The 21,207-nt window shown below is 42.7% G+C and overlaps 4 protein-coding genes and 1 long non-coding RNA gene across 5 annotated transcripts; 3 read left to right on the top strand and 2 right to left on the bottom strand.

Moving 5' to 3' along the window:
- Nucleotides 1-2,121: 2,121 nt before the first annotated feature.
- On the top strand, nt 2,122-3,691 carry LOC117636531. The gene is made up of 2 exons (XR_004587079.1): nt 2,122-2,427; nt 2,511-3,691. It is a non-coding gene; the product is annotated as an uncharacterized LOC117636531 (long non-coding RNA).
- On the bottom strand, nt 2,825-4,480 carry LOC117636528 (chloroplast envelope quinone oxidoreductase homolog). The gene is made up of 4 exons (XM_034371070.1): nt 4,343-4,480; nt 4,083-4,224; nt 3,669-3,760; nt 2,825-3,569 (listed from the first exon to the last, which is right to left on the bottom strand). Exons 1-4 carry the CDS (start codon nt 4,406-4,408, stop codon nt 2,874-2,876), a joined length of 996 nt encoding a protein of 331 aa, XP_034226961.1. The 5' UTR covers nt 4,409-4,480; the 3' UTR covers nt 2,825-2,873.
- Nucleotides 4,481-4,936: 456 nt separating this feature from the next.
- Nucleotides 4,937-7,380, bottom strand: LOC117636527 (UV-B-induced protein At3g17800, chloroplastic-like). The gene is made up of 2 exons (XM_034371069.1): nt 6,923-7,380; nt 4,937-5,913 (listed from the first exon to the last, which is right to left on the bottom strand). The coding sequence occupies exons 1-2, from the start codon at nt 7,252-7,254 to the stop codon at nt 5,115-5,117; spliced, it is 1,131 nt and encodes a 376-aa protein (XP_034226960.1). The 5' UTR covers nt 7,255-7,380; the 3' UTR covers nt 4,937-5,114.
- A 4,987-nt stretch (nt 7,381-12,367) lies between these two features.
- Nucleotides 12,368-14,472, top strand: LOC117638619 (putative endo-1,3(4)-beta-glucanase 2). Its single transcript, XM_034373715.1, is given in 3 exon segments — nt 12,368-13,517; nt 13,520-13,957; nt 14,282-14,472. Coding segments are annotated over 3 exon segments (1,779 nt in total).
- Nucleotides 14,473-15,413: 941 nt separating this feature from the next.
- LOC117638618 lies at nt 15,414-17,577 on the top strand. Its single transcript, XM_034373714.1, has 2 exons — nt 15,414-16,020; nt 16,073-17,577. Exons 1-2 carry the CDS (start codon nt 15,414-15,416, stop codon nt 17,575-17,577), a joined length of 2,112 nt encoding a protein of 703 aa, XP_034229605.1.
- Nucleotides 17,578-21,207: the final 3,630 nt, after the last annotated feature.

Here is a 21,207-nt window from a genome sequence, read left to right as displayed (position 1 = left end):
CCAATAGAAGGCCCACAAAGTACTCAGAACATGACCTGATGACCTCTGTGACTTGTTGTAATGTGCCATGGATGGCTAGGCCTGGTGCTCTGAATCCATGGAACAATAACACTAGAACACGGACAGTAGCAGAGAAGATCAAGCCCGTAACCAAGCTCGATACGAAGCTCAATGCAAAGAAGATGAGTTTGAAAAGGAACACAACCATTTTTTGCTGATTGGTTTGAGTCTTTTTGCAGGCAGCAGAGATTATATATATGTACGTGTTTGATTGACCCTTGAACAGAGTTGAGGTCACAAAGGTTATAGCTTATACGCCATGTTAATTGTTTACCAGTGAAATGGGAAAACCCATTAGTTTAATTTGTTTGCGTGTAGTTTTTATAAGGAGCACTTGTTGTGTCATCAGCTTCTGGGAAATTTCGAACTCATTAAGAAACAAGAAAGGAACTTTTTCAATGACTGATTCTAACTAAAGCTAAAGAAAATAGTAATTAATTGAATCAATTAAATTCAAATTCATATATCGCTTACCCAAAACACAATTAAATAAGTATTAATCTGCGGTTTTGGATCCAAGATTAAATCAAATTATTTGTTACCTTATAATGTAAGCAATGGAGAAACAGAAACATGTCTGAATTACTGTTACATGTAATTTAAGTGTTCCATGATTGCTCAACACTGAAGCATCTCTTCTTTGCCTTCATTTGGGTGAACATGTTGAAAAAGATTTTTGTACAGATTCAACTGATTTTCACAAGAAACTTCCAAAATCCAAAATGACAATTAGCCCAGAAGAGATTTCAAGAAATGGTATCAGCCCCCATACATGATCTTACGACCATGGTTAAAATTTTTAATGGGTAAAATGGGTCATGTTGTGTTATTCCTTATTTATCCGAGTCGTGCTTAATGGGCATATTCATATTGAGCTAATTTTCACTCGATAGGAACATGTCATACCACAGGCCCGCAAAAACCCGTTTGGCAGGGGATTAGAATGTGTCAAAGTGTTTTGGCAAAAATATAGCAATGGTCCCTCAAGTAAGACCCGACTTTACTTTTAGTCCCTCATCTCCAAAAATTGTTAAGATGGTGCTTCAATTATGCCTCAACTTTCAAAACTCATCATTTCCGTCATCTCTATTTTCCGTGAAAAATAGGGTTATATTTGTCTTTTCATGTGCTGGGTTCTTAATCAGCACAGCCTAGCCCCAACAACCACCTCTCTCTCCCTCTCTCTCCTCCAGCCGCCCTTCACAGACCTAACCCCACAGATTTGTTGCCAACCCACCCCGCCCAGACCCACTCCGAGCTCGACCCACTCTCTCCTTCTCTCATTTTCTTCCTCCCTTTGTTCGTCAACCTCCTCCTCCTCCTCCCAACCTCTTTCATCGATTGGTCTTCCTCTCAATCAATTAAACAATCTAAACAAAACCCAAAGGGATCATTGGAGAGAGAGAGAGAGAGAGAGAGAGAGAGAGAGAGAGAGTTGTAGTTGGGTTTGGGTAGAATGAGGTGGTGACTAGGTAAAAGTCTTATTTGCCCTTAAAATTTGATATGAATTTCTCAATTTGCCCTTAATTTTGATAGAAAATTTAACATAATTGAAGGAAAGATGAGCGGTGCAACGCGATATCTAAATGAAGGATGGCCATAATAATTTTTTGAGTTGAGGGATGAAAAGTAAAGTGGGGTCTTATTTGAGGTATCATTGCTACAATTTTGCAAAGTTTTTTTTTTCTTTTTTGGTCTGACAATTGTCAAAGTTGACTAGTAATTGCAAATTGGTGCATTATTCATCATATAATAATACTAAAGCGTATAATAGATTCGAAAAGACAGATGTTCACAAAATAATTGTAATTAACAGCATAATTGTAAGAATAATTGCAATAGAACCCAAATTTAATATTACGTTAAAAATGCATATGACACTTTAATAAAATCATTTGAACTGGGAGTTTTTGAACTTGCAAGATGCTTTTGGAGAAAGCAATCTTGACCTATTTGCAAGTTACTTGCAGAGTCAAGATTTCATCAAATATTATTGCATTGCATGCTGTAACTTGTAAGCATCAATTCCACAAGTTCAAATTGTGCACTCAAGATAAGAGTTGCCTCACACATCTGATTTACTGTCAAAATATAACCACACATCTCTAATACAGTATTCTTCTATTGCACATGAAGTTTATAAAATCCCAAAATACATTTTGTCCAATATCCATTCCTAGCCCAAGCATCTTCAGCCTTGCTCAGATGATGCCTTGAGTCAACCAGAGTCTTGAGCTTTCCTTCATCAACTTAACAAGGTAGTCCAGATTCTCACCTTTGGGATTTATGATCAATTGCACCAGCTCTTTCCTGGAAGCTGAGTCTCTGCAGAACAGAAGTGATCAAGGTACTTGGGCCGGAAGTAAGGTCTGTAACCTTCCCATTTGCACTCAAATTTGGCTAGCTTCAGCTTTCTTAGGACTTAGGCCATTTTGATCAATTCTTTGTAGGGCCGTAGTTTCAGGGCATCATGAGGTAAGGCACATTCTTTTGTATTTTGTCTTGAGCTCCATTGGAGTCTCTGTTGGATTTCAGGGGACCCTCTGAACTGAATTGCAAGTTTACTGCAGCAATACTCGAAATGTTTTCCTTGTGCAGTCGATTGTTTTAATGATAGATAGAGATGGCTTCTATTAGATCTCTCATTGCAGTTAGTGAGGTTCTAAATAGACCTCAGACAAATGCACATTGTTGTTGTCATCCGTAAAGATTTTCCGGGGTTAATAAGGGAGCTGCTGATTAGAAAGAGCAAAATGAGCCCGGATTTGTGGAAAGAACTGAGTTTATAAAATCCCAATATTTTTACTCTAACTCTAAGTCTCCACAATGATCTTCCCAATAGCATAGCCATCAGTTTTCCTAGCCCAAGCATCTTCAGCCTTGCTCAGATGGTGCCTTGAGTCAACCAAAGTCTTGAGCTTTCCTTCCTTCATGAACTCAACAAGATAGTCCAGATTCTCACCTTCGGGATTTATGATCAATGGCACCAGCTGTTTCCTGGAGAAGCTGAGTCTCTGTAGAACAATAGTGATCCAGGTACTTGGCCTGGAAGTAAGGTCTATAACCTTCCCAGTTGCTCTCAAATTCGGCTCAAAAGTCGACCAAGGAATGCCTGCTGATGCACAGTGGATCACAACATCATATTTTCGACCGGATGGGCTCTTGAGAGCAGCCCCATCAGGGGTCTTGTAGTCAAGAACCTCATCTGCCCCTAGGCTCTTGACAATGTCAACGTTACGAGCACCGCAAGTGGCGGTAACATGAGTGTTTCCAAGCTTGGCTAGCTGGACTACATAGTGCCCGACGCCACCAGAGGCGCCGGTGATCAGTATGTTCTTGAGCAGGCCAGTTCCATCAAGCTTGATCCCTGCAGCTTTGGTGAGAGCCTGGTGAGCTGTGAGGCCGGAACTAGGCAAGCCTGCGCCTTCAGCTGCTGAAACTTCTGGGGGCCTAGCAGAAGTTATAAATGTCTCACTAGCTATGGCAAACTCAGCTAATCCACCTCCATTCTGTCAATATGTGTAAAATCACATCAAACACAAACTGAGGCTTTCTTGATGGTATATATGTCAGTAAAAAACATATGAATTTATATATTTGAAACTTACTATAAAGTTGAGCATTGCCACAACTTTGTCGCCCTCTTTAAATTTTTCAACTCCTTGTCCGACCTCTACAACCTCTCCAGCCACATCAACAGCTGTTCCGGATAATATCAGCCAAAGTTAACAATCCAAATGAATGCATAAATCAGAAAACAACTAATTCTCCAGTTAATCCATCTACCCAACAACACTCCTCATTTTTATATTCACGAATCGATGAATCAATGAACGATATTAGACAGATAAATTAGCCCAATCGACTATTGTTTGGGATAGAAGCAGATGTTTGTTTGCTACCATGATGCATGTTTTTGGACTGACTTTTTGTTCACTTATCTATTGGTTTTTGCTTCACAAGCAGAGATCACTGAGGAATGTTCAATACGAAAATACAGACCAAAGGCAAAACAGAATTACCAGGTATGAAAGGGAATTTTCGGGGGGAAAAAGGTCGAAACACGCCTTTCTGAATTTTCCAGTCAGATGCATTCAGGCTAGCCGCTTCCAGTTTCAGCAAAACCTCATCTTTCTTAGGACTGGGGATTGGAACCTTAACATGCTGCAAAAAAACATATATAACAATTTACCAAGATAGCTCCAGAATGTGAGAGAATTCTACCCAAAAACACTGATAAAGAAAGCTGAAACAAACAGGAGTTAGCAGACGGATAAAGAACCTTTAAACCATCAGGCCCTCCACCATAGCTTTCATACGCAACCGCATCCATAAGCCTTGCAGCCATGGATGCCAGGGTACCTTTAGAACTTTTCACACAATAAATCGTTGAATTTAATTTATTTTTTGCAGAGAATGATGTTTACATGGTACACTTAATTATAATAAACATGAATTGAGTGTCAAAACTGACAACTGACAAGTTTTAATATTACATTAGATTACGAGAAGTTAAGACATTATACAAGGTTTGATCTGTCGACACATGGGAAAAATATCCCACGTGTCATTATGCTGGGGATAGCTGTGTCATTGTGTCATTGGTCGGGATAGTAAAAAGTGTTACCGCATTTGCATGAGAGTTTCACTCTTTAAAAGGACATTGCTTGGAAACTTGTACTAAACCAGGGATTAGACTAGTCAATTTAATTTAATTAAGAAAGCAAAGAAGAGGAGGCCGATGACCAAATAGCCTCAAAACATTACATTCATTTCAACTCAGAGGTACTAAATTCAACGTTTCATAGGTGGAAATGCAAGGAATCGGGAATGATTTCTACCATTTGATAAAAAGAACAAAACAAGAATCGTTGAATATTGGCTAGGAATCAAAACTATATTTTATTTATAATCATGATGTACACTATACAACGGAAAATTACTGGGGGCTTGCATGGCTGGCGGGGCCAAAAACGCAGAGTACGATCCTTGCTATTTACAAAGAAAATTTCACCCAAACCATATTGGCCAAAAGAAACTGTCATACCCACTAGTTAGTTCTCCTTAAGCTTATACACTGTCTCGATGCATTCTTCTGTGTCCCAAAGGAAAGAACCAAACGCAACAGCCTCCAAAACTAGCCTCTTCACACTTGAATATGAAGTTGAGATAACTTCATCGGTCTCGGGTGAACTCATGGTCCCATCATCCCCAAAAAGAGCACAACAGTGATTTTTAACTAAATTCACAGCCACCTCAGATCTCAGTTTTGCGCATCTCTGAAGTGTGTCGGGATCAAACCCCATCACATAACAACTCAACTTTCCTTGTGTCTTTTCCAACCTACTTGACCCTTTATACTTCGCTTGAATGTTGCCTATGCGACCAAAGAGGAGATTTTTCATTCCATTAGGACACATCTCCTGATAGTGAAGGGAGGTTCTATGACTCAGATGAAGGTCTTGGCTTTCCAGAGCTAGAATCCGATCCAGACGATGTCTCAATGAGGCAGATTTCAAAAAGTAGCCGTATAAGATGGAGGCCACGTATACTCGACCAAGCATTTGACGTGTGATCTTTGTCATTGCCCAATTGTCTGTGACACTAGAATTTACTCTCAAGCCAATGACTGTACTGACATGTTCCCTTATCATCTCCAAAATCTCAAAGCTGTAAAGGGACTCTAGCTCCCAGTCCTTTGAAGGCCATATCTCCAGTCTCCCATTGTAGATGCATCTAGAGAGCTTAGGAACCAAATGAACTTTGATCTCAGAAAACTTGTAAAAGATTAACAGGTACATTACATCTTCAACAACAATCTGGCACTCCTGCTCCTTCAGTTGCGCAATCCTCCTGACATTCAAGAATACCTTAAGCCAAAGAAATAGATGTGATTCTAAAGAAAATCTAATTGGAAAATCCAAATACGAAAGCTTCAACCCACCAAGAATTCCACGGAGTAGTTCACCAATTTACTTACTCTAATAAGGTAGTAAAAGGGTCGCTAGGCAAGAACACCCAGCAACATTACTGCAGTCACCGCCTACGTGCACAGGTACAAAGTGCATGTTAGGCATAGCAAGTGCATTCAAGAATGCCCTACTCAAAGATCATCATGGTGCTTCCTACACCGGCAAATTTAAAAGGTAACAACATAGCACATAAGCAACAATTTCATTATTAATGAACTGAAACCTCAATGAGCGATTATATATCACACAAACTTCTGCGAATGGTTTCTCTCAGGACAGGCAAAAATCTTAAGTGATGCCCAGTTCAGGGCAATCTAGCCATCCTTACAAACCTAATGACTTCCTAACTAAGAAACAACAAGGGAACCTCTCTATCCTCCAACACAGTCAATCATAGAGTCTATGAGTCAATAATTGAAGAAGTTCATCGTCCACACACAATTTTTTTAAACAGAGCAAAAAAGAAAAGGCTTTGTAGAAAAACTCATATCACACAGCATTCTACAGAGAATCACTCATATCACATAGAAAACTACAGAGAAGCACTTGATTCTCTGGATAGAGCGCCAAATTACTATATATTGAAAACCCATTATGTTCATAACAATTGCTTATGAAATACTGAAGAAACAAAAAAAGTACGGAAAATTTGAACTTACTGTTTTTTACTCATTTGACAAAAAAAAAAAAAAAACTATTTTGTACTCATTAAGAGACGAACACTCAGAGGGATTGGATTATAGTTCTTGTATAACAGTTAAATTGCTTGAACCTAACATAAATTTTGAATTTGTATGAGAAGAAATAGGAATGAACACAATGAATTAAGACCTGAACGCAGGAAAATTAAATAATAAAAAATTTAAAGTGATGAGGTTTAGGAAAAAAACCTATGAAGGCAGGCCTCGTGAGAGGCAGCGCTCAGAGACATACGAGAGAGGGCGAGTTCTTGATCATCAGCCAACTTCTTGAGCTCCTGAGCCACCGCAAGGTGAAACAGCTGAGGGTGGTTCTGCAGAACGGTGCTGAGGTCCTTGCCGGGTCGGGTCCTCGGTTCGAGTGGAGAGTTGAGGCTGCTGAACTCGCAGTGACTCGCCCCTGCTCCGACGACGACGGTCAACGGCCTGAACCGCCTGGTCACCGACTGGAGGGCGGGCCCTGGAGCAAAACGGGGCGTTATGCGGGGCTTTAGGGTTGAGAGCGGGGAGATACAATGGTCCATCAACAATGTCTGGTGCTGAAATTGGGTGGAGAGACAGACTGAGAAAATTGAGAGGTTTTTGAAGAAGAAGAAGAATATATGGAAGTTTTTTGGATAGAGGTTCAGTGGTCGAGTCAGAGACAGAGAGGGATTGGATAGCGTGCGGGGTCGGCAGAATGACTTTTGTTGGACCACGTGGCGTGATCTGGTCCGTTGGGGTTTAAAGGATAAGTGGATCTGTTGATGTGTGTATGGCCCACAAGCACATTGGTTCGGGCTTGTCTGTGGTTCCCACGTTGACCACTCACTTAACCCGAATGATTAGTTATTTGATAAGGATTAGGATAAGTAAAGTAATGCGATAAGTAGTAGGACAAGGTTTTTATATTTTATTCTTATTTTTAATAGCTTATTGATTTGAAACCTAACCTAATGATGCCCTTCTTTTTACCAACCTATCACGGATTCACGGACAATCGGAGGATGAAACAATCATGGATTGACTAATGAATTTCCCTCATCTTTTATTTATTTATTTTTAATTTTATAAAGAATTTGAAAATTTTACTTCATATATTAGAGTTTGGAAATATATTCAATCTTCTTGAGGAATTCTGTCATGACTGGAGTTCTTCTTTCCGGTTGGTAACTGCTTTTTAAGTATTTTTTGTCCAAATAAATCTTTTCTAGCAACTTGTATTTATTGATAAGAGGAATAGAAACAAGTACAGAAAATCGGGCCATGTTCTGAAGGTTTAGGCAAGTCTCCCTTCATATAAGGGTTCGGTCATCATTAACTAAGGTCATTTTCAAGTGGGATCCAGATCCTTCACTCTGATTTTCTCTGCTATGCTCTGCTTTACTTTCACTATAATGCTATCACATCATTAAAAAACAATCCAAAGGTAGAGAATATAGCATGTGAAAATAAATAATATATATTTTTTATATTTTTTACACAAAGTAAAGGCAATAAATAGTGTTCTCTCCAATCAAATTGAAGCATGGTTATGGTCATGGTGAGATAGAGGAAAAAAGTGGCTGGGTGGGTGCGCCTGCATCCAGGTCAAGCTGAGAGAAATGAGAGTTTTTTTTTCTTTTCTTTTCATGCTTTAGTTTTAAACTTTTAATTGATTAATTAATATTTTGATATTATTCGTATTTTTCACTGATATTCTGATTTTCTCTGCTATGCTCTGCTTTACTTTCACTGTAATGCTATTATATCATTAAAAAACAATTCAAAAGTAGAGAATATAGCACGTGAAAATAAATCTTTTATATTTTTTATATTTTTAACACAAAGTAAAGGCAATAAATAGCATTCTCTCCAATCAAATTGAAGCATGGTTATGGTCATGGTGAGATAGAGAAAAAAAGTGGCTGGGTGGGTGCGCCTGCATCCAGGTCGAGCTGAGAGAAATGAGAGTTTTTTTTCTTTTCTTTTTATGCTTTAGTTTTAAACTTTTAATTGATTAATTAATATTTTGATATTATTCGTATTTTTCAGTTAATTTTTTATATATATATTTACTTTCACTAGGGGTAAAGCTGATGAGAGATGGAGAAGACCAATAATTATGTCAAATTCGAACAAATGTGAAATTGGTTGTTGTCCAAAAGTTTGAGAAATCAGATAATTATTAAGTTTATGTTCATTGTTTAGTTGATGAGGAACAAAAAGAAGAAGAAAAAAGATTTGTCTTTCAACAGGACAGAACACGAAGAAGAAGAAAAAAAAACAAAAGATGACAGAACACGAAGAAGAAGAAGAAGAAGAAGAAGAAGAAGAAGAAGAAGAAGAAGAAAAACAACTTTAGATGTTAAATATCCCGTTAGTTTGGTGTTAGGTTTTCTTTTCTCCTTTTTGAATTAAGAGTAAATTGGGTTTTTGTTTTAGGTTGATGTGTCAACTTTTAAATCCCTTAGATTAAATTTTAATGAGGTGTCGTATGGAGAACAAAAGTAAAGTAGACCATGGTAGAGAAAATCAGAGTAGAGGATTCGAATCCCTCCAAGTGAGGGTCAATTCCTAAATTAGAGCACTAAATTCCCAAAACCCATATCCAAGTGAGGGCTACACAAAGGGCTACCCAAAAAAAAAAAGGGATGGCTACACAAAAGGCCAATCTTTGGCCAACCCGGCTTAAATATTTGGATGGGGCCCAGTTGGCATCACCTAGCTGTTAGGTGACGTCAGCCACCTTTTTTTAATTTTATTTTTTTATATTTACCTCATTCTTACATAATTTCTCACAACATCTTCATTCTTTTACAAACTATGCTCCATCCTTTTCTATTTACATTAATTTTTAAGTTGTTTTTAAAACAAAACAAAGACTTGAACATGACATTTTAATGTCAATTATTATTAGTTACAAATACCAAGATATTTAATTATGAGTACGACGTGGAGAAAAAATCTAATCAGAAATCTATAGGATTAATCACGTACCAACACGTAGATGTCAAAAATCCTATTTCAAAATTTTTTTATCTTCTAAAATGTATTTTAAATAAATAGTCTACCCTCTTAACGTCAAGTGGAAGAAAAAATTTGCCTTTAACAGAGCGCCCCGCGTCCCCCTAAAGTCATATCTTATGTTAATCTAGCATATGTTATTCAACACATGCTTTCCAGCTAAGATTCTTATTTAGAAATTCATTATATCATTCTCAGCAAAGTGGAAAGTGGGCCCTTTTTTCTTCTGTGTCAGTTGCAATTTCTTTAAAAATAATCACAGATATGTATTTGATACTTAAGCAACAATTCAAACCAATTATAACCAATTAATTATGATTAGATGACTAAATATTTGTTTAATTTGATATGCTTCTTTAAAGGGATCTTTGGAAAAATGATCATGATTCGAATTATGAGTCATATTGTGGAAGGGAACCAAACATGCTATCAACAACGTATTAATTTACAAACCGATTAAGGCTTAATCACTCATGTAGAATAGAATTGAAAAAAACTATTTCAATATTCTTGGAAATGATTCTTAGTTCTTGCTTTGGAAGGACAATTTCCCCCAGCATCCGCCCTTGTCAAATTCTCAGTCGTTTCCAAATTAATGACCAAGTTTCCTTATAGGGTTAGAGGATGAAGAGCTTACTTCATTATTGAGAATTGTTTGTTTTGATTTCAGCCAATAGTGAATGATGGATAAAAATTTCTTGGATGAAGAGCTTACTTCAAAGTTGCAGATAGATTGTAATCTTTGTAACTTGGAAAGCACCAAATGACTGTCATCTTCCCATATATTTCCAAGCTTCCACACAACACATATGCTTACTTAGGTAACTGGTAAATATATGGACAGAAAAATTTACCTCATCACTTTCAATTTCAGAGCAGCATTTAGACCACCTGTTTGTTTGCTTGCCAAAGTAATTGTGATAGCACTTACTCAAACTTTAAAGCCATCTTTCTCCACCATGAAGTTTCATGCCATTGATCTCCACCCACAAAAATATTTTTCTGCTAACCCTCTCTGTCAACATCTCAAATTCCCCATTGCCATCTCCTAAGAGCAATGCCGGTGGTTCGAAAAGCATCGAAAAAGAAGATCAATGCCAGATATTTAGTGGGAATGTGACTTGCAAATTGATCATTGAACAGCAAAACTGCATGAAGTTTGGGAGACCCGATACGGAGTTCATGAAATGGAGGTGGAAGCGTGATGCTTCTTGTTGTGAGTTGCCCTTGTTTGATGCAACTCAGTTCTTGGAGCTTGTTAGAGGCAAGTCATTGGCTTTCCTTGGCGACTCTGTTGGAAAAAATCAAATGCAGTCATTGCTTTGCCTCTTCGCCAGTGTAAGCATTCAAATTAGCCTACAAACATTTTAAACATTGCAAGACACAGTTTGTTCTTACAAGATTGTCTATTTTTTGTTTTTCTTTCAGGTGACTTATACCGAGGACATTTCTCACAAAAATATTCCTCAAACACAGATTACTTCAAGCGCTATTTCTACCATGATTACAATTTCACCATCGCAACTCTCTGGTCCCCCTACTTGGTTAAATCTAGAGACGCAGACACCAGTGGAAATGACATCAACAGCCTCATGAGCCTCTACTTAGATGAGCTGGACGAGGCATGCATGGCTAACTCGGGTCGTACAATTCGACTATGTGATAGTCTCAGCAGGACAATGGTTCTTTCGGACACTGTTTGTCAACTCCAACGGATACAGAAAGGCCTTCCTAACAGTGTTTAGAACCCTTGGATGTTGAAACTAGCAAATTAATATCTATAATAATTTTTTCATTATTATTTTTTAAATAGTACGACCGTGCGGCTATACTCGGTTTTCTTCCTAATTTTTTTTAAAATGGTATAGCCGTTTGGCTTTACTTTTTCGACACGCGGAGCCTAGCATCGACAGGGTCTCTATAGTATTGCCGCGCAGCTATACCCGGTTTTTAAAATTTATTTTTAAAACCTTGTCGCTGGGCGGTTCCTCTTTTGTTTTTTATTTCCAAAAAATAGTATAGCCGCATGGCTATACTCTTGTTGCCTACTTTTTAAAATATTTTTATAGCCGGCTGGCTTTACCCTATGACACGTGGCGCCTAGACGATGGCCTGGTGTAGTATAGCCGAGCGGCTATATCCGATATTTCCAATTTTAATTTTAAAAATAGTCTGGCCGAGCGGCTATGTCCGGTTTTTGAAAAATAGTATAGCCGAAGGCTGGACTCGTTTGACACATGGCGCTTAATCGTTGGGCGGGTCCCTTTTTTTAATATATATATATAATGGCCGGTTTTTAAAAATAGTATAGCCGACCGGCTATACTCGGATTTTTAAATTTTTTCAAAAAAATAGTATGGCCGTTCGGCTATACTCGGTTTTAACTAATTTTTTTTAAAATAGTATAGCTGGCGTTACCTATATATATAGCCTGCCGACTATACCTAGTTTTTAAAAATAGTATAGCCCACGACCTTACTGTTTTGACACGTGGCGCCTAGACCTGTTTCGCCACAGTCAAAAATATTATAGCCGCGCGGCTATACTATTTTTAAATAATAAAAAAACACCTTGCACAACTTGGAACATCTTGACAAAACCTATAAATATGAGGCCAATTTTAGAGAGACTTCACCATCACAACAAGGCGCAATGGCAAACAACCTCACTTCGGCTTTCACTTTTGCTCTCATCCTCTGTGTTTCAGCCCTTTCACTAATTCCACACACCACCTCATTATCATCCTCATTCCAATTCCCTCCAAACCAATCCACAATCCTCCCTGACCCTTCAAGCTTCTTCTCTGCGAACCTCCTCTCCGCCCTTCTCCCCGCCAATTCTTTTTTTCAGAACTTTGCTCTCAACAATGGTGACAAACCAGAGTACTTCCACCCCTACAGCGTCCACTCATCCTCCTCCTCTCTATCTATCTCCTACCCATCTCTCTCCTCCACCTCTGCTTTCATCTCCTAAACCTTTGTCCCTGACCTCACCATCTCCGCCACCCAAACCCTAGCCAACTTAGCTACAGCAAATAACAGCAGCCGTGTAATCTCTGCCTTCACTGATCTCAGTGTCACCTTGGACTTTCCCTCCTCCAACCTTCGTTTCTTCCTCGCTCGAGGAAGGCCCTATGTCACCTGCAATGTGTCTAGCCCCACTGCGTTTTCTATCTCAACCATTCACGCAATCCTCGAATCCTATTCGAGCAACTCAAAGACCAAGTTCACCGTCCAGCTTGACATCAATCAAACATGGGTTATGTACACCTCCTCCCCAGCTAATTTGACTAGAAGCAGCCCATCAACCTTAACTTTTGATGGCTATTCTGGGAATATTCGGATTGCATTGGTGCCGGGTTCTGATCCAAAATACGTGGCAATCCTTGACCGGTTTAGTTCTGCTTACCCCGTTTCTGGTGAAGCTGTGTTCACAAAGCCATTCACTCTGGAATATAAATGGGAAAAGTATGGACGGGGAGATTTGCTTATGCTAGCTCATCCTCTCCATCTTCACCTTCTGTCTAATGCTACTGTTTTGGAGGATTTCAAGTACAAGAGTATTGATGGCGATCTGGTGGGCATCGTTAGCGATTTGTGGGAGTTGAAATCTCATAATATATCAGTCACTTGGCATTCAATCGGAGGTGTAAAACAAGCCTCATACCCTGAAATTGTTTATGCGCTTTGTCGCGATGTTAGGTCGACGCCAATAACAACTGAATCTTCATACTTTTATGGGAAATTGGTTGCCAGAGCAGCAAGGTTGGCTTTGATTGCAGAGGAGGTGGATTGTCTTGATGGAAATACTTGGCGGACGCCATTGAGGCATGGTTGGATGGTACTTTTAGTGGGAATGCTTTTTTGTATGATCCTAAATGGGGTGGACTTGTCACCCAACAAGGATCAACCGATCGCAGGGCAGATTTTGGGTTTAGAGTTTATAATGATCACCATTATCATCTTGGATATTTTGTTTATGGTATTTCAGTGCTTGCAAAGATTGATCGTGCATGGGGGAGCAAATACAAGCCTCAAGCTTACTCTCTTGCAGCAGATTTCATCAACATGGGCAACCAATCGAATTCAAACTATCCGCGGTTGAGATGCTTTGATCTGTACAAACTACACTCATGGGCTGGAGGACTAGCTGAATTTGGAGATGGAAGGGACCAAGAGAGCACAAGTGAGGCAGTGAATGCTTACCACTCAGCTGCATTGATGGGCTTAGCTTATGGAGACTGTGGGAGCAAATTTCCCCCAAAAGAATATTCGCCAAAGATTCCCCTTTCTTCTTCGCTGCCTCTTTCTCCCTGCAAAATAGAACAAATAAGAGGACCACACCCAGGGGGTGTTGGCCAAGGGCCCTCTGATGCCTAAGTCAGTTCAATCGATCCGTAGAGAAACGATAGCTAAAATAGGGTACGGGATGTGTTTATAATATAAATTGGGTGGCCGGAGCCTTATGTAAAAGGGAGAGAGGAAAGAGGTGGCTAGGGTTTGAGAGGAACTCTCTGTAGAGATTTTAGTAGTAATTCTGACGTACCTCATCCTTGTGCTTAACCAGGTATTTATAGTGGCTTTGGAGAGGTTGGTGGGGTTGGTGTAGTTGGTGCGGTTGGTGTATTTAGTGCGGTTGGTGTGGTTGGTGGGGTTGGTGTATTTAGGAGTTATCGATTAACCAAATCCCTAATTATCCGTTGGGCTGGTCCTAACCACAAATGCCCCCCAGCTTCTGGGCTGCGTGGTGGCATGTAGGAGATGTAAATTATCCGTTGGGCTGTCCAGCTGTAACTGGGCTTCCTTCGTGGACTTGGGCTCCTGCGTAGAGGAGGTGTTTGACTTGCCAATTTTATGAACTCCCAGGTTGGAAAGAATTTGTGATTCCTTGTAGGTCAAGGAATTTTTATTCTTATAAATGTAGGGCTCCTCCAATTTATTCTTCACATCCAAAATCCATTCCGATTTCATTAGTGAGAGAGAGTAAGCTTTGGAGAATTTTCCCTTCTTCTTGAGCTCTTGTCTTCATCGCACACCCAAGGTAATTTAGACTTGAGTTATATATATATATATATATATATATTTTCCTTTGTTCCAATTTTTGGCAACTTGGATCATGCTTCCAGCCGATGTGGGTAGCTGAATGGGATGCATGTCCATGCCTTGGAGCATGGCTGGAGGTGTTGGCAGTTCAGCAGATTTGGGTCTTGCACATCTTGGGCTCGAGCATGGAGGCCTGAAGGTTTCTGACCTGGTGCAGATCATGGGCTTGCGTAAGGAGTGGTGGAGCTGGGCTGGCGCTACATGAACTCGAGCTGGGCCTCCTGTTGCGTGCTGATGCGAGCTGGGCCTCCTGCTGCGTGCTGATGCGAGCTGGGCCGTCGCTGGATGAAGTCGGTGGGCTCGACCTGTGCGTGCGCGCAGGCCAGGCTGAGAAGGCGCGCTGGGCTGGAGCAAGGTGGGCTGCGCCTGAGCGGGCCAGGCGGGAGAAGGGCTGGAGCGAGTTGGGCCTGGTCTTGCGTGATGGGCCGAGGGCGCTAGCTGGGCTGCGCGCTGGGCTGATCCAAGCAGCCTTGTTTTGTTCTTTTTTTTTTCTTTTTTTTTTTCTGATTGCTGCTGCTGCTGTTTATTTATTTTTTTTTTTTTGCATTCTAACACATAGAATTTTTTTTCTTTTTGCAGCTACTTGTTGATCAACCATGTCCTCCGGAGATGGTAGCAAGGCTCCCAGTTCTCAAGTCCCTTTGTATTTATGGGGAGGCTCCATAGTGCATAGCAAGAAGTTTGTGGCCAACTTGCATCGCGTCACGACTGATGCTCAGTTCCAAAAGTGGCGAGCTGCTTATGCGTCTGCCATTCCAGATGACGTGCGAGTTAAGCTATTGAAGTCTCGGAAGGACAACGAGCCTTTGGTGGATGCGAATGATCTTGATGCTAGGATCATCACCTTCCGTCCCTTTTACTTCTCCTTGGGCTTCAAATTCCCGCTGTCAAAGCTTTTCAAGGAGGTGTTCTGCGCCATGGGGTGTGCCCCGAGCCAATGTACTCCAAACGTTTACCGGGCGATCATGTGCTTCGAGAATCTGAGTCGTTTCTTCATGTTGGAGCTGACGGTGCGAGAGTTCTTTTATTTTTTCGAAGTGAGGCACTTCGAGCGGTATGCCCAAGTTCGTGTCTACAATGCCAAGTTGTTCAACAGTTTTAGTCAAGGAGATCACGCTTGGCATGACGATGTGTTGGAGGTCAGCGGACGGTGGGAAGGCGACGTTGGCGACGGCCCACTCGTTCCTATCACCTACTGCGATGGTATGTCTCTTTGCCATTTTTGATGCGCTCCTTTTATTTGAATTTCTTGAAGTGTGGCTGACTAACTTCTGTCTTCTGCTTGCAATGAGTGACATCAGCAAGCAGTTGGAGTTCGGGCCGGATATGGCTAAGGTCCGTCGTGCTTTGAACATCCCTCCAAGGTTTCGCGAGTGGCGCTGGCTGTTGAGTGGGTACCGGGAGGAAGATGGTGGTTTGCCCCCTGTCGAGGATGTCGAAAGGTGGAAGCAGAATGGTCCTGACCTTGATGATCTGCTCGCCGGACAGGAAGAATGTTCTGCTGAATCTCTCTCTAAGAGAAAAGCTGCCGCCAAATCTCCGAGAGGTGAAGCTACCTCTCCGCATGCAAAGGATAGGTCTCCATCGAGGAAGAAACCAAGGCCTTCTTCTGCTGAGAAAACACAAGTGGGGTCTACTCCTTCATCATCTGCCAGGGTCAAGCATCTCGTGGGTGCAGACAGCACGAAGGTTGGTGGTATGCGCGGTATTCGGGGTGTTCTGCCCGAGTCTCCTGCTGACACGCCCGAAACCCATGATATGTTTCGTGAAGCGGCTCGTGCCCGACCGAGTTCTGCCGAGCGTCAAAGAGATGCAAACATTCCTCCTAGAAGTTCGAGTCGTTTGCACCGGTCCAAAGATGAAGGTCGAAACAGGAAGTCTGCCCGTGATCCAGAATCATTGACTCCTTTGGAGATGAAGTTGGCGGAGGCTAAGAAGATGAGAGAGTCATCTGCCCGGGCTAAGGGCTCTTCCTCCACGTCGGCAGTTGGTCCTAAGGTGAACAAGCCTAGCTCTGTAGGGGATGCATGCATATCTGATCTGCTTAAGACGAACTTCTTGTCAAATCCATCGTCCTGTGCTGAGTTGGTTGATCACATCCGTCAAGCTGGCGATCTTGGTACTTTCTCGTGCCTTTCCTTGGAAAAACAAAGGGAAGCGTCATTCCATTTGATTCAAAAAGGACTGATTTTTGCTGCTGAGACTATTCGGAACTCATCTGCTGTTGCCCCCTCTTCTGCCCAACTCAGCGAGTTGGAGAAGAAGAATGCTGAATTGGCCTGCCAGCTTTCCGTCGAGCAGGCCCGCTATGAGAAGAAGTTGTCTGATTTGAGGGCGATGATATCTGGGCTGAAAAGCTCTCTTACCGAGAAGGATTCCGAGCTCAACTCTTCTGCTGTTGATTTGGCTAGTCGAAAAGAGGCCTTCTTTCGTCTTGAGCGTAAGAATGCCGACATCTCCCTTAGCTATGACAAGCTCCTTGCTAGATTTCATGCCTATCATAAGTCTGCTAAAGAATCCAAGTCTGAAGCCACCATAGATGCGTACAAGTTGGGCTACCTGCACTGCGCAGATGGGATTGATTCCTTGTATGCGATTGACGATGTAGACATCGAGACGCTCCGTCCCAACTCACCCCCTATAGAAGGGGGAGTTGAGGAGCAGGTAGCCGGAGAGGATGATGCAGAGGTCATGGTACAGGCAGATGGAGTTGCTGATGACGTAGCTAGTCAGGCGGATGCCGAGGAGGCTGCCGCTTAAAAGTCTTCTGCTGGCGTCTCCAAGTAGACGAAGACTCTTTTTTGTTTCTTTTCAGCCTTTGTAGTTTGCTTTCTTGTTTAGAATAACTGGTCTTATTTGACCATTTTCTTTTTGTTGAACTTTGGCCGGTTGGTCTGTTTGTTATGGAAATTTCAGTTACATTTTCCAACTTCAATTCGCATATTTGACTTGTGAACTGCTTGAGTAACCAGCCTATGTTTTGATTGCGCGTCCTCCTTTAGAGATTTGCGAGTACCAGGGTCCCCCTTGAGGACTCCGGGCATGCACTGCATATCCCGTAGGTGATTTCCCTTAGGAAGTTGGTGAGCACCAGGGTCCCCCTTGAGGACTCCGGGTGTGTTCTGCACATCCCATATGTGATTTCCCTTAGGAAGTTGGCGAGCACCAGGGTCCCCCTTGAGAGACTCCGGGTGTGTTCTGCACATCCCTTATGATGATTTCCCTTAGGAAGTTGGCGAGCACCAGGGTCCCCCTTGAGGGACTCCGGGTGTGTTCTGCACATCTCGTATGTGATTTCCCTTAGGAAGTTGGCTAGCACCAGGGTCCCCCTTGGAAGACTCAGGGTGTGTTCTGCACATCCCTTAGAATGATTTCCCTTAGGAAGTTGGCGAGCACCAGGGTCCCCCTTGAGAGACTCTGGGTGTGTTCTGCACATCTCGTATGTGATTTCCCTTAGGAAGTTGGCGAGCACCAGGGTCCCCCTTGAGAGACTCCGGGTGTGCTCTGCTCATCCCGTGGGATGATTTGGTCGTCGCCCTGCGTCTCCCGTAGGACGCTGCTTATGGGCAGCTTACATGATTATCCTGCCTCCCTTAGGAAACGGATAGGAACCTGGATATTTCCCGCAGGAAGCATGGAGACCCCCTTTTAAGAAATTCCTGCGCACCCTGCGTCTCCCTTAGGATGCTTTTTTAGTGGGCTGCGTCTCCAAACGGACGCTTTTAGTCGTCACCCTGCATCTCCCTTAGGACGCTCCTTATGGGCAACTGTGTGACTATCCTGCCTACCTTAGGAAATGGATAGGAACCTGGATATTTCCCGCAGGAAGCATGGCGACCCCCTTTTAAGAAACTCCTGGCGCACTCTGCGTCTCCATTAGGACGCTTTTTTAGCGGGCTGCATCTCCAAACGGACGCTTTTAGTCGTCGCTCTGCGTCTCCCTTAGGACGCTCCTTATGGGCAACTGTGTGACTATCCTGCTTCCCTTAGGAAACGGATAGGAACCTGGACATCTCCCTTAGGAAATTCCTGGCGTACCCTGCGTCTCCCGAAGGACGCTGCTTATGGGCAAATGTTGTGTTTTGTAGGCAGATGAGACATTTTGGAATGAGAAACTGAACTTATATTGATATTCATAAGATTACAGTCCTTTATTCGAAAATGGAAACAACTTGATACAAAACTTAGAACTTCTAGCAGTCAGGAAGGAGCATTATGGATAATACTTTCGAAGATGGTGAGCATTCCATTGTCGCGGTATTTCCTTCCCTTCCATAGTGTCGAGTGTGTAGCTTTCTCTGCCCCCCGAGTCGGCTGATCACATAAGGGCCTTCCCAGTTAGGGTTCATCTTTTTTGACCCTTGTCTTGGTGCAGTAATGAAAGCCTTTCTCAGTACGAGGGCGCCTGGTTGAAATCGTCTGATCTTAGCTCTTTTGTCGTGGTAAGACTTCAACTGCTGCTGATAGGAGGCGACTCGGATAATGGTCTTCTCACGCTCGCCCTCACGTAAGTCGAGATTAAGCCTCATCTGCTCGGAGTTTTGATCAACACTGCCCACTTCCAGATTTATGGAGGGGACAATAATGTGAGGTGGTATGATTGCCTCCGTTCCGAAGGTGAGGGAAAATGGGGTTTCACCAGTCGATCTTCGTTTGGTGGTGCGATAAGCCCATAGTACTCCGGGGAGTTCATCTACCCATTTTCCTTCGGTGCCTTCCAGCCTTTTCTTCATGCAGTCTAATATGACTTTGTTAGATGCCTCGGCTTGTCCATTTCCTTGTGGATACCTCGGGGTAGACAAGTGTTGCTTGATCTTGTATTTCGCAAAAAAGGCGGTGATCTGCTTGCCAATGAACTGTGAGCCATTGTCGGTAACCAGCGACTGTGGGCAGCCAAACCGGCATATGATGTTTCTCCAGATGAATCGCTCCACATCGGCTTCTTTAGTAGAGGATAGAGCTTCGGCCTCGATCCATTTAGTAAAGTAGTCGGTGGCGACGATCATCATTTCTTTCTTGGCGGGCGCTGGTGGCAGGGGACCTACTAGGTCGATGGCCCATTGCATAAACGGCCATGGACTGTTTTGCGGATGATAGACTTCGGCAGGCAAGTTAGGGATTGGCTTGTATCGCTGACAGCGATCACACTTCTTGACATATTCAGCGGAGTCGTGACGCATGGTAGGCCAGAAGTAGCCTATGTTTAGAGCTTTCTGGGCGAGCGATCTGCCCCCAGAGTGGTTGCCACACTCGCCGTCGTGAATTTTGCAGAGGACCTCAAGTGTTTGAGGGTACTTTATGCAGGTGAGATGAGGACCGGAGTATGATCTGCGGATGAGCTTGTTGCCGAGCATGTAGTATCTCGCGGCCTTCTGCTGGACCTTTCTAGCTTCGGACTTGTCCGTTGGCAGGTTTCCATTTGTCAAATAGTCGATGATGGGGTCTTGCCAACTAGGGTCCTCGTCAATCTGCATGGTATCGATTATTTCTATTTCTTCTATGCTCGGTCGGTCAAGGTGTTCGACCGGGATAGAGCGTCTGAACTGGGTATCCAGCGCTGATCCTAGGCTTGCTAGTGCGTCTGCATGAGCGTTCTCTGCCCGGGGTACTTGTTGAATGGTGAAGGTTGGAAATGCCTTCAACAGCTCTTGGACTTTGTCAAGGTATAGGATCATCCTTGGGTGCTTCGCCATATATTCGCCTGAGGCTTGATTCGTGATCAATTGTGAGTCAGAGTAGATGGCTAGCCTTTTGATTGCGAGCTCTTTTGCTAAGCGCAGGCCGGCAAGCAATGCCTCATATTCTGCCTCGTTGTTCGAGGCCGGGAAGCCAAGCGTAATAGCTTGCTCCAACAGGGTTCCATCCGGGGTGGTGATGACGACTTCTGCTCCAGCTCCTTTTTGGTTCGACGCTCCATCTACGCGCAACTGCCACATGTCTCTGGGTTGGCTAGGTTCTGCGGAGGTCCCGTCTGCTTTTGAACTTTCCTTCTTTTGGTTGACCAACTTCTCTTTTTCGACTGATGGGGTGAATTCTGCTACGAAGTCTGCTAAAGCCTGGGCTTTTATTGCAGTTTTTGGCCGGTAGAGGAGGTCATATTGGCTTAGCTCTATAGCCCACTTCATGAGTCGCTGAGAAGCATCAGGGCTGTGGAGGATTGATCTCAAAGGAAAGTCGGTCATGACGATGACTCGATGAGCTTGGTAGTAGGGTCGCAGCTTTCTCGCAGAAACTACAAGAGCCAAAATAAGTTTCTCCAATTTTGGGTAGCGAGTCTCTACATCGAGGAGAGCTTTTGACGTGTAGAATACTGGATGTTGGGCCCCCAGCTCTTCTCGGATGAGAGCTGAACTGATAGTTGAGTTGGACACTGCCAAGTATACGAACAAG

This window comes from Prunus dulcis, chromosome 8, assembly GCF_902201215.1.
Source record: "Prunus dulcis chromosome 8, ALMONDv2, whole genome shotgun sequence".
NCBI lineage: Eukaryota > Viridiplantae > Streptophyta > Magnoliopsida > Rosales > Rosaceae > Prunus > Prunus dulcis.
Note: the sequence above shows the minus strand (reverse complement) of the source record. Positions and strands in the feature narration are given on the sequence as shown.